At 44.3% G+C, this 17,053-nt stretch overlaps 1 protein-coding gene across 2 annotated transcripts; it reads right to left on the reverse strand.

Moving 5' to 3' along the window:
* Nucleotides 1-5,663: 5,663 nt before the first annotated feature.
* Nucleotides 5,664-16,946, reverse strand: RFWD3 (ring finger and WD repeat domain 3). Of its 2 annotated transcripts, none has more exons than XM_077310607.1 (12): nucleotides 16,600-16,946; nucleotides 13,739-13,965; nucleotides 12,872-12,963; nucleotides 12,582-12,782; nucleotides 12,300-12,391; nucleotides 10,999-11,113; nucleotides 10,669-10,897; nucleotides 10,254-10,404; nucleotides 9,896-10,072; nucleotides 9,039-9,250; nucleotides 7,584-7,801; nucleotides 5,664-6,921 (listed from the first exon to the last, which is right to left on the reverse strand). In XM_077310607.1, the coding sequence occupies exons 1-12, from the start codon at nucleotides 16,845-16,847 to the stop codon at nucleotides 6,778-6,780; spliced, it is 2,106 nt and encodes a 701-aa protein (XP_077166722.1). In that variant the 5' UTR covers nucleotides 16,848-16,946; the 3' UTR covers nucleotides 5,664-6,777. The 2 variants fall into 2 exon arrangements, with proteins under 2 accessions (XP_077166722.1, XP_077166724.1); XM_077310609.1 differs by lacking the exon at nucleotides 16,600-16,946 and adding an exon at nucleotides 15,251-15,367.
* Nucleotides 16,947-17,053: the final 107 nt, after the last annotated feature.

The following is a 17,053-nucleotide window of genomic DNA, read 5'->3' on the forward strand; positions in this document are numbered from 1 at the left end:
CTCTTCCATTATGATAGAGGGCTAATTACAAATCTGAACTGAAAAGAGAGTTGGTACAGACCACTATCATGACATCAAAATTCATGATAACCCCACATACATACACATAAATACTTTATCCCTTTATCCTCACTAGGTCATATTGGAGGGCCCATGTCCAGCCGTTGCTGAGACAGCTGCATTGGTTGCCAGTCTTCTTCCAGATCAAACTCAAGGTATTGGTTTTGACTTTTAAGGCTATATGCAGCTTCGGTCCTACCTACCTGTGGGACTGCTTATCTCCTTATGCCCCCTGCCAGGTACTTAGTTTGGCGACTATGAATCTGCTGATGGTCCCAAGGCCCCAGGAAGTACGGCTGGCCTCTACCATGGACAGGGCCTTTTTGGTCCTGACCCCTATCTGGTGACATTAGCTCTCTGAAGGGCCTGCAAAATGGAGCTTTTCCACCAGACCTTTGGTTGAGGCTGGGTGGAAGGACTGGGGTGATAAGATCGGGCTGCTCCCCTCCCCCTGGGGTCAGAACTCCCCCTGGGGTCAGAACCCCATAATGTTTCACTGAGCCCGGTTTCTGTAAAACGCAGCCTACCAACGCTGCTGATGTAAAAAAGGAGGGGGGTATAGTATTAAGTCTGTCTGTCCCCTCTTAATACTATATCCCCCTCCTTTTTTACATCAGCAGCGTTGGTAGGCTGCGTTTTACAGAAACCGGGCTCAGTGAAACATTATGGGGTAGTATTATTATACTGCAATTGTTATAGGCTGGAACTATGTTATTGATTAACTGGGGGGTTAGTGTTTTTATTGGTTAGAATGTTTAATCTTGTTTTAGAATGTTATGATGATTTTATCTATTATATGTAAACCATCATAAGCCAGCATTGCTGGGAGTGGCGGTATATAAATACAGTACATAAATAAATCCCATTTCCTCCTTCCCTTGAACTGTAAGAACTGTGGACACCTAACGAAAATTTGCAGATGTACACAAAATATTTACTTGCAATCAGAACCTCATCAGAAATGTATCCAAGTGTCTTCATCATATAGTTCATTTCAGATACATTAATTCTTAATCACCGTTTCAAGCCAAAGAAAACTGGTTATGCCAAGTGGATGGATTTCAAGTACCTTTCGTCACCCTCAAAAACTGCTTCTACATTGTTAGCTTAAAATAAGTAGTTCTGACTCAGTTTATACAGTCATAGACAGACAACCACAAGAGAATCAAGAACCACAGGGGAACCAAGAAAGTATTCTGAGTTACAGCAGGTTTCAAAGTTCTGCATCATGTTGGATTATTGACAACAAATCCAGCTTGTGTAGTGTAGCTGCTAATAGCCACTCTTGGCAATGTTTTCCTGGTAAATCTTCTCAAACACATTTTTAGAAGGTTGGTACTCCAAGATAATAATGTGCTGCGAATCACAGCCCACCACAATATAGTCTTTGGTTCTACTAGTTAACCTGAAAGCCACACGGGAGGGAATGTGTCCAAACCCTTCTGTCAGCTAAATAGAAACATTTCTAGTTTTGGATCATGACAAAGTAGTTCTAGGGTCTTCCTTCAGCAGGTACAAAACCACCTTGCTGTTTGGAACCTAAGAAGGAGAACAAAGAACTGATTAGTAACCGAAGATGCAAAAGGTTGACAAAATAGCAGAGCATCTAAAATCACATAATTTTTAAAGATCTCACTGGTTTTCATCAGTTCCAGGGACGGACCTAGTTTATTAATTCATTGATTTATTTGTATGGTCACAGACCAGGATATAAAAATTAGACATAGTAAAACATTAAGATTTTAGAACATGTTGGAGGTGTAGAAAATAAAATTGGTCCTTGTCAAGGATGTTGGGGTAAAAATAGAAGTGTTTTGTTTCCTTCCATGGGGCTTGAATCACATAGGCACGAAATTTCATTGTCTCATCCATGAATAGCTCTTTGGAGCAATCTGGCTGGTTTCTAGCTGCAATGCATGCCCTGAGTGGGCCATCTATCTTTCACATTACTTTCTTCCTATTTCTCTTCCTTTCTTCAACCTGTCTGTCCTTAACTCCTACCTTGTGCCACTTCTTCAGTTTACTTTGAAGTATACTCAGGACAATGGGAGAAATGGAGTTATCGAAGAAATAAAACTGAAAGACCAAGTTCTAAGTGGGAGATTCAGTAAAATCGATAAAACCAATAATCCAAAAGAACCAGATGAGAGTCCCATTTTGCGCAAAATAGGAAGAAAAGGGTTGTAATACAGATCTCATTGCTGGGACAGAACTGTTGTAACTTTCCAAACCTGTCAATTTACAGTTCACACATTTCCATTGGTCCAGATCATCATCAAATACCTTTGGCACTTTTTAACTGGCCAGGTTCTCAGGGCAATTGTCCTGACCCCATCCTGATGGGCTGGGTTTCCTCTCTGGCAAGAATGTATTGTTGTGGAACACCACAGTTTGTTGTCTCAGCAATCTCCTGAGCATGGCCCTCCCAATGGTACTCCTGCACATATGCACATTTTTAGATTTGCAACGTTTACAACCTTGGAGACGACAGGGGGGTTCTTGGAAGCTGTAATAGTTTCCTATTGTTCCCCTTATCTTGCATGAGGGATTATTATTATTATTAATAATTAAATTTCTATACAGCCCTCCTGAGATACACTCAGGACAGTATACAGACATAGATTAAAAATAACAACAATTAAAGCCACAATAAAACATTAATGCAGTCCAACAATTAAAAACCTATTAACAATTTAGCAGCATCTGATTAACAGCATTGATTGTCTTTCCATCCAGAAAACTGGTCCCTGCCAGTGGGTCTTCCCAGGGTGGGTGTCTCGATTGAGAGGGGGGGGTGTCTTTTTGTCAGGAGGGCTCATGGATGTTTTACAGTCATTGGCCCCATCCAAAGTCTTGGTGGAAGAGCTCCATCTTACAAGCCCCGCAGAACTGTGTCATGGCTCTCTCGCTTAAAACTAATGCCTGCTTCAGGCCTTTGGGCCTCAGAGACTTTGGTCAAGCTACAGTCTAATAAAGATATATATATAATACTCTACTGAATCTATTTGCTACGGTCTCACAATACCCAGTTTAGATATGTCCTGGACCAGTTTAGATATGTACTGGTCTATTTAGAGCAGGGGTAGTCAAACTGCGGCCCTCCAGATGTCCATGGACTACAATTCCCAGAAGCCCCTGCCAGCATTCGCTGGCAGGGGCTTCTGGGAATTGTAGTCCATGGACATCTGGAGGGCCGCAGTTTGACTACCCCTGATTTAGAGTGACAGAAGGATTCTAACAGGGTGGAACCAGAAGCAGGAAAGAGAACAAATGAAAGTTGGAAATGACAGATGATAAAGAAATCCCAAAAGCAGTTTCTGCCTCTTGCACCTATTTAAAGTCTCAGTGTGACCCCTGAACCTAGGCAGAAGCAATAAGGTAAGGTCCTGAGATATAGTGAATGTTAATTGTTTCAGGGGACTGATGGGAGAGCATAAAAGGCCAACTACAGCCCTAAAGTCAGGATGTTGACTTGCTGGCAGATACAACAGAGGAGAAGTTGGTAGAGGGAAGAAGCTTGTGTGCTGGTAGGGGGACCTGAGGAGATGGGGACTGGATAAAGAGGCACCTGAGAGAATGGCAGTTGAAAAAAGAGGTGACAGTGCTTTGGCGACCTTATTCCAGCATCTTCAACCAACAGGATCTCCTCACCAGGGGAAATCACGGACCAGCTACAGTTTGTGTGTCAGTGTCTTCAGGATAATGAGGAAGCCGAGCAAGAGCCTTATCAGAAGAAAAACAGCCAGGAAGGCTCCATAAGTACGAACTTGAGGTGGAGGCTGACGAAAAGGAGAATCCAGTTCCAAAGAACCAATTTCTCAGCGCAGAAAACTGACAAGGATTGCCAATTCCCTGAGTTACACGGACACTAAAGAAAAGGAAATCCCTGTGCCTACCCAGTCTTTTCTTGGACGGAAGTCCCATCTAGAAGTACAGTAGCCCCAACAAGCAATGAAGGCTAGCTTTGTTCTACTCTATTAAGTGTCCAAACATCTGACCTAAATCTGTTTGCCAAAAACCAGCTGTCATGCATTTTGAGTGTCTTCAATCAGTGATAGTGAATTGTTCTTTTCTTTCTCAAAGCCTGCTTGTTCTTCCCTGACTGCTCTGCCCAGTCTTCCAATCTATCAAGCAAGAACTGGCCGTACTTGATAGACAGCCGTTGAAGTGACATACAGCTTGTCAAATATCTTCTGCACCTCTTTTAATGACTGCCATCCCCTTGAACCTTCACAGAATCAGCCTCTCCATCAGATGGCTATCTAGCCTCTGTTTAAAAATTTCCAAAGATGGAGAACCCACTACCTCCTGAGGAAGCCTGTTCCACTGAGAAACTGCTGTCAGGAACTTTGACTAAACTTCCAACTATCAGATCTTAACTGTTCTCCCTCCAAAGTGCTACTGGTTGCCTCAAGAGTATGGCTCTCATTGGCATCTGTGTTGCTGGGAAGCTTGTATCTTTTGCCCCTCACAACAGTACCCCAAGCAGGTTTACGTGCTAATAGCTCCACCACTCCCAGCCCCCAAAAGCCTTGGAATAACATTGAGAAAATGGTACAGTGGCTCCCATAAGGTTCTCCCCATAGCAGTGCTGAGAACATCTATGAAAGCAAGAGCTGTTAAGGCTTTAGGGAGGCAGCTTCAGGGGCTGCCACAATTTGTTCCATTCAAAGATACTACAAAAAGTCCTTTGAGACCAGAATAGCACCAAAGGAAAAACAGTCCAGTAAAGTATTATGCTAGATTCATGCTTCTACAATTTGGACTCCTTCTGCCCTATGAATTCAGTGTATAGACTTGGATCATGGAAGATCTCTGCTATAGAACTACAAACTTGGGTTTATGAAGAGCAGCTTCCTCATCAGTCTTCTGCATAGAAAGCATGGGTTAAGGACACTTCAATCAAATTCCAATTTGTTGCAATATAAGAATGTAAGGATCTTAACCAACTACAATTTGTTCCTTCACTAATAAGTAGGAGTTTAAATGCTGATTTAGAATCTCAGTTGCTGGGAAAGAAACTAATTCTAGTTTTTATTTATTCTTGGATTTATATCCCACTGCTCTCGGAGACCAGCTCACAGCAGGTTACAAAAAGCAACCCAGACAATAAAACCCCATAAAATACCAATTAAACCCCCAATAAATTACAGTTCTAACAACCCAACATGGCAAAACTACTCTAACAGGAAGGCCCTTACGAGAGCGGGATGGGGGAAACCAAACTGCACCAAGCTGTCCGGTGCAAAGTACCAAGGGGGAAGCACCAACATTAACACAAATTAGTTAGAAAAAAGCACTGTTTACTTTCTGCAAACATTCAGTTGTGGATCAGTCCTTGATAGATGAGTGCATCACAGGGAAACATCCCAGTCTGGCTTTAAAATGACAAGGGTACAATTTCCTGACCACACCAGAGACTTTTAAGTCAAATTCCCAGCCACTGCACTTCCTTCTTTATGCCAAGGATCTGAGACTAATTTTAGGCTTCTGGTCACCAAACTGCTGGTCTGGCTTGGCATGCAACTCACCCCAGCACTGGAACAAATTTGCCACTTGGAAGAAAATGTAGTTGTTGGATGGAATGCCAACATGCAGAGAAATATTTATAACATTCTTTATTCTTCCCATGGTGTAAAAAATATGGACAGACAATTACACAAGAACAGTTCAATGGAGATATGTACATTTTTACAAGTGTGTACAGGTTAAAGAGTTCATACTCTAGGAAAAATTCTGTGGTTTTAATAAAAAATAGGCACAGCTTCTGTTTGGCTTAAAGCAAAGCCAAGAAAGGGTCTCAGATTGGATCAGTCCTGCAGTTTGCATCATGTTCATGATTTTGCCTGTGGCAAAACACAAAACTTTATAACAAAGTTTTAATTCACAGCAGAAAATGGACCAGTCACAGGACTCCTGCTTGTTTTTACTCCAAGTACTGTGGTTTTCTGCAAACAGACTTTGGACCAGCCTCCCCATTTCAGTTTAGTCCCAAAATTGATTTAGCGGTGCAGTTTCCAATGATATGGGTTTACTGAGAACTTTCCACAAATCTCACAATAATATGAAGAACCAAGTCTCAAGTCCCTGAGTCTTCTTATTGCATTCTTCAGTAAGACACAATGATGTTTTTTCCATCCAAAATGTTATTCAGTTGCCAGTCCTCAGAAGATTTAATTAGCCCCTTTTCCAAAGCCTATCAAGACAAAAGAGGAGAGGCATGCCTGGAAGAACCTCTTAAAGCCAAGTTTCCATCTTATGACAGGAACAAAATAGAGCCCTCTCCTGCTTCATTTATGATGTGGTGGGGAAATTTTTAAATAAATAAAGCAAGTGGCTTTAGGAGTACCATCCAAGCTACTTTTAGTTTTCCGGTCTCGTGAGGTATGGAACTGATTAAAACTGGCAAGAAACATTCAGCAAGTGCCAGTAATGAACTCCCATGAGTAAGATCTCGTATAAGATATTTGGAACCATTATCAAAGAGGAAGACATCACCACGGTCCAAAATAAGCAACATATAATTTGTTTTGCTGCAAAACTGGTGACAACAATCACTGAGCCACTTTGGTGGGTGGGAGACACAAAATTGTCTGGAGGTAGAAAGTTTTGCTAGTACAGCAGTGCAGGTGGGTCTACTCCTGTCTTCTAGATGAAGCATCTCCAGTTAGCAACAAAGCTGGCCTGGTACAAATTGGGGAAGAATGTCAGAAGTTGTCACTGCCACTTGTAGATCTTCACCACTTTCTCCGTCAAAGTAGCCAGAAAGCTATTGTGGTTCACTGTGTAAGGGCAGACGTCTAACACAGGTAAGTCATCTGTGAGCTTCTGCAGCAAGGAGCCAGTCCCTGCGTCCCAGAGCTGAGGGATAAAGAGAAGAGAGGTCACAACTCATCAGGAACCTTTCTGGTTAACATGTGCCTCCATCTTCTGCAGGGCAGGATATGGAAAAAGCATCCCATGCTAGTAGGTTTACTGGATGGATGTACAGAAGGGAGGCAGCACAAGAATACAAAGGTACTAAATCCATCCTGCACAGCAAAATGTTCCTTTCTGTCCCTATATCCTCTACAATGTGGCACAACATTACAGCAGTATCCTTGGATGGATTCACATGAAACAAGAGCTATGTAAAGCAAAGCTGGAGAGCCATCTGACCAGAAGCTACACATGTTTAACGAGTCACAGTTTTGGACACTAAATCTGGAAACAGATAGCCTCACCCAGTAGCTGCTCCTGAGAAAATGAAAATGGAGACAAATCTTACTTGCTATGGGAAAGGCACTGGTGGCCCCAAAGGAATACCCAGAAAGAGATATCCCTCAGTCATGGCATTGGTGCTTAGTTCTCATTTCATAGTTACAGCAGCTCTGAGCTCCTGAGTCACACATCCTTGGAGGTAGTCAAACAGACTGGCAAAGCTACTCCCCCCCCCCACACACACGCAATTCTGGCCTTAAGCATTTTCCTCTACTGATCTGGAGGTATTCTCCACTCCTCTTGTCCCAGGCCTAAAGCAATACCATGGCAGAGTTTGATGCTTCATCCCCAGCACACACAAGGATGCTGCCATCATCTTCTGGACTCTGGAAGATTGCATTTTTGGTCAAGAGTTTGCATGTCGGGCCTGCGGTAAGAGTCTGAACAGGACGACAGGAACAGACGACGTCATCGGCCGCTTCTGTCAGCTGACTACAGGTCATCTCCATCACCACACACTGCAAACAGTTGCGGTTTCTACCTGTGGGAGTCAAGGACAAAGTGATGAGGACTTCCCAATGGACTTAAACAACACAGGATATTTGCAGTGGAAGAAGTCAAGCTTAGGCATTGTTGCTCTAGCTAGTACTCTTCTCCCCTCTGAAAGGCCATCGCTGGACTTGTTCTCCTGCTCAGTTTTCCTTGGGATTGCCCACAGTCTTATGCCTTACCTTAAGATAGTAGCTTTCCATCAGAGGGAGGAGGGATATTAAAATAAAAATATGTGAAGGGAGAAGATAATGGAGCAGCACTTGCCTTCTCTCCTTCCACCTGGGTGGATTTCACACCTTCCGGTAAATAATTTCATCTACCCACAATGGATTTAAGGGGGACAAATGCTCTCTGATTACCCTACTGACTAGGTTTTCAGAAGCAGGGATGTACAAAAAGCTTAAGGTCTCAGAGATATCCTACTCTACTATCAGTGCTGGCGCTAGAAACAGAGCTGACAGATCCTTGTACAGCAAAGAAACATTCATTTTAGAAGCTCTACTCCCCCCTTTGAGAAGTTTGAGGAACAGTTTGCCCTATGGAACAAAGTCAGCCAGGGCAAGACTGCCAAAATCCCATCATGGTGATGAGAAGGAAAGTGAGAGTGCTTCACTAAACCAAGGATGATCTGTAAGCTGCCAAATGATGACCTATTGATTCTCACGGGCTAAAACCATGCAATGGCTTTCCAACAGAGCTTAACGGCACAAAAGCATGTTGGTAGCCATGGAAGGTAGCCATGGAAATCCAGTAGAAATAAACAGATTTTTAAGCAGTTTTGGAATACTGACAACCTTCAGAATAGCAAAAACTAACCTGCTCTTCCATCCAAACTTCCTGAACCCAAAACATCTTGATCCAAACATCTATTGATTTGGCTTAACTGTAACATCCATAGTATTGTTTGTTCTCTTCCTGGCTGGTAAAAGAAGCCCTGTAACAAAGCTTCTGGCCCATCTTGTCAAACTCTCTCAGGTCACACCTGGTCCCCTCATATCAGTGCTCTTCAAACACCAAAGAAAATATGAGGTGACCACTCCTGCCATCTTCCAGCCTTAAGACTGTTTCCAAGAACAGTAGACCTGCAGCCCTCACACAACTTCCATCAATCCACTAACCCTAGAAGAGCAGCAGCCCATTTCTAAGCAGCCTGCATGTAAGAGGCACCCGAGCCTAGGCACTAGTGTCAGGGCCAACCGCAGCCATATCCTAACGTGACAGCTTACTGGGCCTGAAAGTTGCAAGGCAGTGCCGTGTGCTGGCCTCTGTCTGAAGGTCAGTACAGCCTCCAGTCTCCAGGGGGAGGTGATGAGGCCGGTAGGAGTCGGCCTTCTGTTCCCAGAAACAGGCTCCTTCAAGTGTCCCAGACACCAGTCCACCATGGGGCAGTGCAGCAGAAGCCATTCGAGGCAGGTATGACAATGACACCACTGGGCACCTGGAAAAGAGGAGAAGCAAGAACAGCTATGGCCAGACTGATCCTACTTGCCTTACGTTCTGTCCAAAAGCCCATCCCATTCCAACAAAGAGGCTGAGGACAACTCTACACAAAGAAGTAAAGACAGGTCCACTGGCTGATTAAACAGTGAAATCCTCCTTCCTTATTAACCTATTGGCTCAACCAACTTAAAAGGATACATCTGCTTAGTATTGCATGGCAAGACAACTTCCACTGCTCTTAAGCCTTATGTAGCCAAACATCCGCATGATAACAGGCTAAGCATAAATACAGTGTCGGAGAAGCTGTAGGTTAATGCACAAAGGGCCGAAGTCCCAAGAAAAAAATTAAAGTTGCACTTAGTATTGTTGACTTCAACTAAATTTCTGCTGGTGGATGAGCCCAAGAATTCAGCCTGGTTCTTTTTCTCTGACCCTAGGATGGTTACCCTGGGCTGCACCCAGAGCCCCACAAATTCTGTGCCAAAATGTTCTATTAAAAATAATTGCTGTGCAAAGCCATGAAAATTATTCACATGTTTTCAGAACCATACTTCCTTTTAAAAAGGTATTTAAAATCTCCTGTGTTCTCCACCTTTCATCCTCAACTTTTGAACATGCAGAACATATGAAACTGGAGCTATACCTGGATTTCTCTGTAACTAGCTCTTGAACATGAGAGGTGGTGTCCCGCAAGTCATACACCAAGATGGAACCATTGACAAGTCCAGCGTAGATGTAGTTCGTATTATCCAGGCACCAACAACAGCTCCAGACAGGCCGGCCCGTATTGTAAGTCTGCACAACAGTGTTTGTTGTCAAGCTGAAGAAAAACAAGTTGGCATCAGCACCCTCCAGCACATGTGGCCTGAAAGCTACCCATGCAACGTCACCTGTATCTGTATCAGAAGGTTAGAAGGAAGTTCCTTGGCAGAATGAGAGGCAGTGCCTCCAATCCACTCATCAAAGCGAAAGGGAGAAGGAAAACCACCCTGCAGCCTCACCTTGTAAGCTTCAGGGTATTGTCCAGGGCAGCAGATACAAGCAAGCCATCTGAACGGTTGCTGAAAGCCAGGCCTCGGATCTGCTTGCTGTGGATAGGGACGTACTGGCTGCTGTTCAAGTTGACAGCGCTCATCATCTTAATCCCATAACCTGAGACACCAAGCAATTATAGTCAGGGGATGGCACTTTGGGCTGAGCTGTTGCAATATTGATGTATATTTATATTTATTATATTTATATACCGCCCTCTCTTGCGGCTCAGGGCAATTTACACTGGAAAACAGTACAATATAACAGTATGTGACACTCTGAACAATATATGGACTTACTTTGCATGTGAAGGAGCGCCCTCCCCCCAAAAGCACTCCCTTGCCAGATTAATCTCAAGGACTAGCCCACAAGTTGGCAGCTCACCAGGAATGAGGGTGCTCTGAGGAGAGGGCTGTGAGATAACCAGGCAGCTCAGCACGTCACAGTACGCCATGACCCGGCAGCTGCCAGCTGGGGATACTACAAAGGCTCTCCCAAAATGGTATTTGTGCTGGCCTTGGCTGGGGGAAGGACATCCTGGGAGGCCAGAGCGAGAGTTGGTTGGCTGCTGAGAGGAACTGGTGTGGTGTTGAGCCATTAGGGTCTTCAGTTCCTGTGGAGAAAAGCTCAGAGTGAGGCAAAATGGACTATAGTGGAAGAAGGAGTCCAAATTACTGGATGCTTACTGCATCAGTAGGTGGCAGCTAAACTTACCTGGACTTGCTGCCGAAGTTTGGTACACTCTTCCGTCAAGACCTGCAGCTGGAGTCGGCTCTGAGCAGATTCCAGCTCTGCTTTTCTTCGTAGCATTTGCTCCTTTTCTAGAGAGCTGCAGAAGGAAAGTACAACAGACTTTAACGACTGAGATTAGGACTCTGCAACGTTGAAGGAGTTCATCAGCCAAGCTCACTGCCCAATGTGCAACATTCTACACAATTTCTGGCAAGGCAGAGGACGTCTGCTTTTCTATTGGAAGTTTGTAAGAAGCTCAAGAGCTGTTTTGAGGCACAATTTTAAAGAATGATCTTTGGGACTAGGATTATGGAAGTGTCTAAATTGTAGCCCCAAAAAAGATTCAACTCAACAGACCAATTATCCAATTCCTAGCTTTAAAAACATACTGAGCTAGAAATGCTCAGAGAAGATTATAATACCAAAATGATCAAGGGGCTGCAGTACCATCTCTTTATGTTAACTCCAGAATCCAACCCCCCCCCCAGGTTTGGATCCAGATTAAATTTTCCTAATAGACTACTCCTGTCTTTCCTCTTCCATTGATCTTCCCAGAACGTTGCTACTGGAGGGTCAGTGAACACTTAGGAATTGAATGAAATACAAGTCAGGAGTCTGTAGAAGAAACGCAAAGGTGGGGAAAATTACACCTCTTCTTCTATTAGCAGAAAATTTAGCCTGGGTCCAACCTAGAGCAAGAGCTTTTTTCATCATTTCCCCAAGTTGCATCAATTTAAATTAATGTACAATGTGTCAAGAATTGACAAGTTATGAGTAGTATTCTATGTAACACATAATTACTTTGCAGAATTTACTGTCACAAAACACGGTGTAATCAACAGGCCTAGATGGTTTTAATAGGGAATTCAGAAATATCTAGAAGATGGGTTTATCAATGACAGCTAAGAGACGTCTCCAAGCTTAAATTTCTGTGTGTCAGGGGGGCTTTCCTTGTGACCCAGATGAGGCACCTGGTTAGGATATCATTTGGTTTTAAATACATACCAGCAGGAGCAAAATAAATAAATAAAATTAAAAAGATATCAATAGAAGCAGGCAAGTCAGTCATTCAAACCCTGGATTTGTTGTATTGGAAGCAGCTGATGAACATAAAGCATGCCTTTGAACCCAAACTTACATGGAAAGCATCTGCAACAGAAGCTTCCATTTTCATATCAAATATGGCTGAAAACGTAGCAGACTAACAGTCTCCATGACAGATGGACAAGACCATACTGACCAACTTTTCCCTACTGTATAAAAAGGAAGCGGATGACATATACCTTTTCATATGCTCCTGCTCAGTGGTGTCCAGTGCTTTCAAAGTGCGGGCATAAAGTACCACAATGTCTGACCGCTTGGCTTTCTTATTGCACTAAAGAGAAAGGAATAAGAGTAGAATTAATGCTGCTGTGCTGCTCAGCTAGTAGCACTCAGAGCACCAAGGCCATCTGTTGCTTGCAGCTGTTTCTTCCATGACTGCCAATAACTCAAGTGACAAAGGTAGATCCCTTCTAATTGTGAGGTATGCTTATCAGGAGTCAGTCCCTGATAAAGCCATTTACCTGAGGGCATTTGCCTGCCTGCCCCTTCAGCCACCTTTCAATGCAGCTATAGCCAAAGAGATGCCCACACCGCAGTGCAGAGAGACGGTGCCCCCCAGCATTAGTCCACTCTTCAAAACAGATTGCACAGGTATCACCACTCTCCTCTTCCTCTGAGGGGGTCACAGGTACTGCAGGATTGGCTCCCTTTAAAGGACTTTTCTGAAACAGGACGGTATGAAATAAGTCAGTCAGAAGTAGTTCTGAGTCTTGGTATCAGCAACATCCACATCTTAGCTCCTCCAACCCACCTTCTTCTGCTGAGCAGCAGCTTCTCTAGGTTCCAGATGTTCCAGAGCACTAGGATTGCCTGCAGGAGGTTCCATTTGTGTTAATTCAGAGGCTGCAGAAGAGAAATAAAATAAATATTTTGCATAGTCAGGAATGAGGTGAGATCACAATTAGTACTATATAAGCATTTACTGTTACACGTGGACAGCCACATGTATGTCAACTGTATTAACCATTCCAAAGAAAGAAAAATCTCAAAATGAAGCACAAGGCTACTGCTATCATGGGAAGAGAAGATAAACCCCCAAAGGGACCAAGCTATCAAGGGAGGTGGATAAAGTCACAGATTGTACAATATGCAACAACATAAATGGCAAAAAAATGGTAGGAATTCACAATGTCATTGTTAAAATAATTCACTTTTCAGTATTCAGAGCATAAGATGCCCCTTAATATCCATGCACTGGCTTTCTATATCTCCTCCTCACAAGGACCATAGTACTGAACAGCATTCTGCATGCATATATTAATCTTAAGCAGTGATACAAGTGCTAACAAATGACTGGGATGTCATTTTTGGCAGGGAAGCTATCTTTACAAAGCTTTTGTGTTTGTCATAGTATTCAAACCTTTCTTCCAGAGCACTTCCGTTATGTTTGTCACATGAACATATAAAGCTGACTCACACAGTCAGACCACTGGTCCATTTTGTAGTGTGTCCCCACCCCCAAAACTAATCTGGATTCTTCTGAGGAAACAAATAAGATAAGCATATGCATATTTGTCTTGAGTACTTTGCAAAAGGCACACACACAAACAAACAGAAAATTCTGGGCAGAAATGTCTCTGGTTTTAGGTTTTCATGAAGATGCAGAGCCAATGCAAACCTCCCAAGTTGGATGGCCCAGGTGCCTCTGCAAGGGCTCCAGCAGGTTCCTCACTCTCCTCCTCCTCCTCTTCTTCTTCCACTTCAGTCAAGCTGCTGCTGTCACTGTCAGAGTCACTAAGAACCACAGTCTCATCTGAACTGTGCCCACCATGACCTACGGAGAAATTTGATGTGGCTGCTGCTGCTGCAATCCTCAAGATGTAAGCATCCAGTGCAGCTGTAGACCTGAAAGCCAAGGAACCAAGTCAAGTGTAGATTATTGACTCAGACCACACACTTATGCATTTCATACAGTTAGAAGGGACCTACAGGGTCATCTAGTCCAACCCCTTACACATTTGAGCAAGGCATCTTTAATTGTACGCTAAAGCAAAGTGCCACCATGGCTGCCAACTCACACATTTTGTTACAAGTTGAGCCAAGAACTCCGCAGGAGAGTGATGTCTGAGCGGTCTCTAAGTAGCCATCAATCTTGTCATAACATTCGGTGCACACCACAGTATACAACAATAACTTTATCACTCATTCTTTTTAATAATGCCTACAGAACAATCAAATTATTTTAGGCTAACACAAAATCAATAGTTTCTTCAGTGCTCTCTCCAAATGTTCACAAAAACAGAGATAATAGGAGAATTAATCTAATAGGAGAGTTAATCTAATTTAAGTATAAATAAACAATGCATCTACAAACAAAAAGAAATTATGTCTGAAATAGTGTGACTGTATGATGGAAAAGTTGGAGAAAGTTATGGAGAAGTTTATGTTTCTTATGCTCCATTTATGCTAGCCCATGCACAAGAAATAGTTCAATACCAAAGTTGTCAGCAACTCAGGTCTCACCAAGCGGAAATGTCAAGGTTTAAGCCTCCAATTCAGGGAAAGGAGTTACATCCCAGAGGGAAGAGCCAGAAATAAAAAACAAGTTGTTATCCTAAAGGGCCTCTTCAACCTTTGCTCCCAAGCATCCCAAATCCTGCATACTTTCAGTTGGCTGGAACCTGTGATCTATAGATGCCAGGACTGCAGATCTTTCCTGAATTCTCCTCCCCCCAAAAGTATTTTGGGAATGTGTATTCCTAAGGATGTGAGACCTGCACAGGCTGAGAACCATAGCCATCAGGAAGCTGCAGTGAGGAGAGATGAAACTGCTCCTTTCTAACAGGAGAAAGAAAAAGTGGTTTTATCCCCTTATTTTCATCTCTCAACTCACAGGACTACCTATGCAACTCACACTATACCATGAATAAACTTACTCAGAGTCAAAAAGAACATTCTGGGTGAGGTGAATGCAGGAAACATTAATAAACCATTAATGATGTATCACAGGGTCCAACCTAGTACCATTCATTCTTTGCTGGTGGTAGAAACTGATGCCAGCAAAGCAGTCCTATGCAAAGTTGCATGAATATGAGACTAAGATCTTGAAGACTCCAATCTGAATCCCAGCTCTGGCATGGAAGCTTGCTGAGCGACCTGAGGCCAGTCACAGAACCTCAGCCTAACCTACCTGACAAGGTTGTGAGGAGAATGTAACCTGCTTTGTGTCTCTCCTGGAGAGAAAGGCAGAAATGAAGTAAATAAATAAATCAAGACATTTGAAGTCAATGGACTTAGAAGGGTGTCTGCTTAGATGGTACTGCAAAACAGGGATAAGTTCTATTTTAGACAATTACAGGAAAGAAAGCCCTCATGAAGCTGTGAGAAACATTTAAATCTTTCAATTTCCTGCTGTATAAAACCTCTGGGAATTGTTTATTTCATAAATGGAACAAATAACTGGAAACTTCCTTAGGCTGAGTCACACCATCAGAACATCTAGCCTATTGCTATGCATGTTCCCAAGAAAGCTTCTTCCAGTTCAATTTACTATCATCTATTGACTGCTCTTTAGAAGGCCAGATCCTGAAGATGAAACTCAAATACTTTGGCCACCTCATGAGAAGGAAGGACTCCCTGGAGAAGAGCCTAATGCTGGGAGTGATCGAGGGCAAAAGAAGAAGGGGACGACAGAGAATGAGGTGGATGGATGGAGTCACTGAAGCAGTAGGTGCAAACTTAAAAGGACTCCAGGGAATGGTAGAGGACAGGAAGGCCTGGAGGATCATTGTCCATGGGGTTGCGATGGGTCGGACACGACTTCACACATAACAACAAATTCCAACTGGCAAATATACTCTTAAGCAGAAAATATCTTCTTGAAAGCTGATACTACTAATTGGGGGCATTAATACTGGGAGTCTTTGCACACACGGCAGGTGCTTTGTCCCTACCCAAAATATTATTATTAAAAACCCCACTTTTCCTATTTGTTTACTAACTTTTTATTTACATTATTTATACCCCTTTCTTCCTGAAAGAGCAGGCTAAATGGGCCTCCGCTCCACCACGTTATCCTCACAACAGCCTGATGTCAACAATGAGTCAATTTCATCCACCTAATTATCATTACTTTTCTAATTTGCCCTCTCATTTTTATTCCGCTCTTCCTGGTAAGGCAACTCAGGCCAGAAAGGCATGGCTCTCCCCCCGTCCATCCAGGTCATCCTCACAACAGCCCTGCGAGGTAGGCAAGCCAAGCCATGCCAAGAATCCGCTGCTGCCCTAAGGCTCCCCGTGACTTCCACGTCAAGAAGGATGCGAACCCCTGTCCTCATCCTGCGCTCACAATGACATATTCTGCACCGATCTTTCGCTGAGGTCTTTCCCCTTCCCAACCAGGGCTGCCTAAAGCAGCGGGAAGGACTCCCTCCAGGCCCGGCCTTTTCTTCCGACAGGGCCACCTTTGACCTCCCAAATCCCGGCTCGGAGGCTCCGCGGCGGAGGGAGGCAGGCGAGGCCGTTGGTCAGGCGGCTGACCTGCTTCGGGCTGCCCGTTGGGTCGTGCGCGCTGCCGGCTGCCGAGGCGGCCTCGTCCTGGCTCGAGGCAGAGGCTGCGACTGGGGCTGGGCCCGAGGCGGCCTCCGCGGCTCCTGCTCGCCGAAGAAGGCGCTCCAAGGGATGCGAGAAGCGGACGACGAGGCCCTCCCCTCAGCAGACGCCGCTATTGCCGCCCGCTCCGGCGCGGATCCGGCCTGGAGATCCACGTCCATCGCCTCCTGAGCCATCGCCAGGCGTCGGACGGACCCCCGCGCCCGGGCCCAACGGCCTCTCAATCTCCCGCCGCCATCTCCGCGCCTCCCATTGGCCGCCTCTCCGGGGCGCGCGCGGCGCACCAGTAAGCTTAGCCTTCTATTGGTCAGAGGCACGCGAGGACTTCCTATTGGTCAGGTTGACATTCCCATGAAGCAACGCGCCCTTCAGTTTCTGGTGT

The sequence above is a fragment of the Paroedura picta genome, chromosome 14 (assembly GCF_049243985.1).
Source record: "Paroedura picta isolate Pp20150507F chromosome 14, Ppicta_v3.0, whole genome shotgun sequence".
NCBI lineage: Eukaryota > Metazoa > Chordata > Lepidosauria > Squamata > Gekkonidae > Paroedura > Paroedura picta.

What these genes read in the sequence shown, in the direction of transcription:
- RFWD3 (XM_077310607.1), bottom strand. Translation starts at nt 16,847, where the DNA reads ATGGCTCAGGAGGCGATGGACGTGGATCTCCAGGCCGGATCCGCGCCG. An exon ending in AGGCAGGCAAATGCCCTCAG is followed by an intron (nt 12,392 to 12,581) that starts GTAAATGGCTTT and finishes CTTTCTCTTTAG; the next exon opens with TGCAATAAGAAAGCCAAGCG. An exon ending in AAGCATCAAACTCTGCCATG is followed by an intron (nt 6,922 to 7,583) that starts GTATTGCTTTAG and finishes TTTATCCCTCAG; the next exon opens with CTCTGGGACGCAGGGACTGG.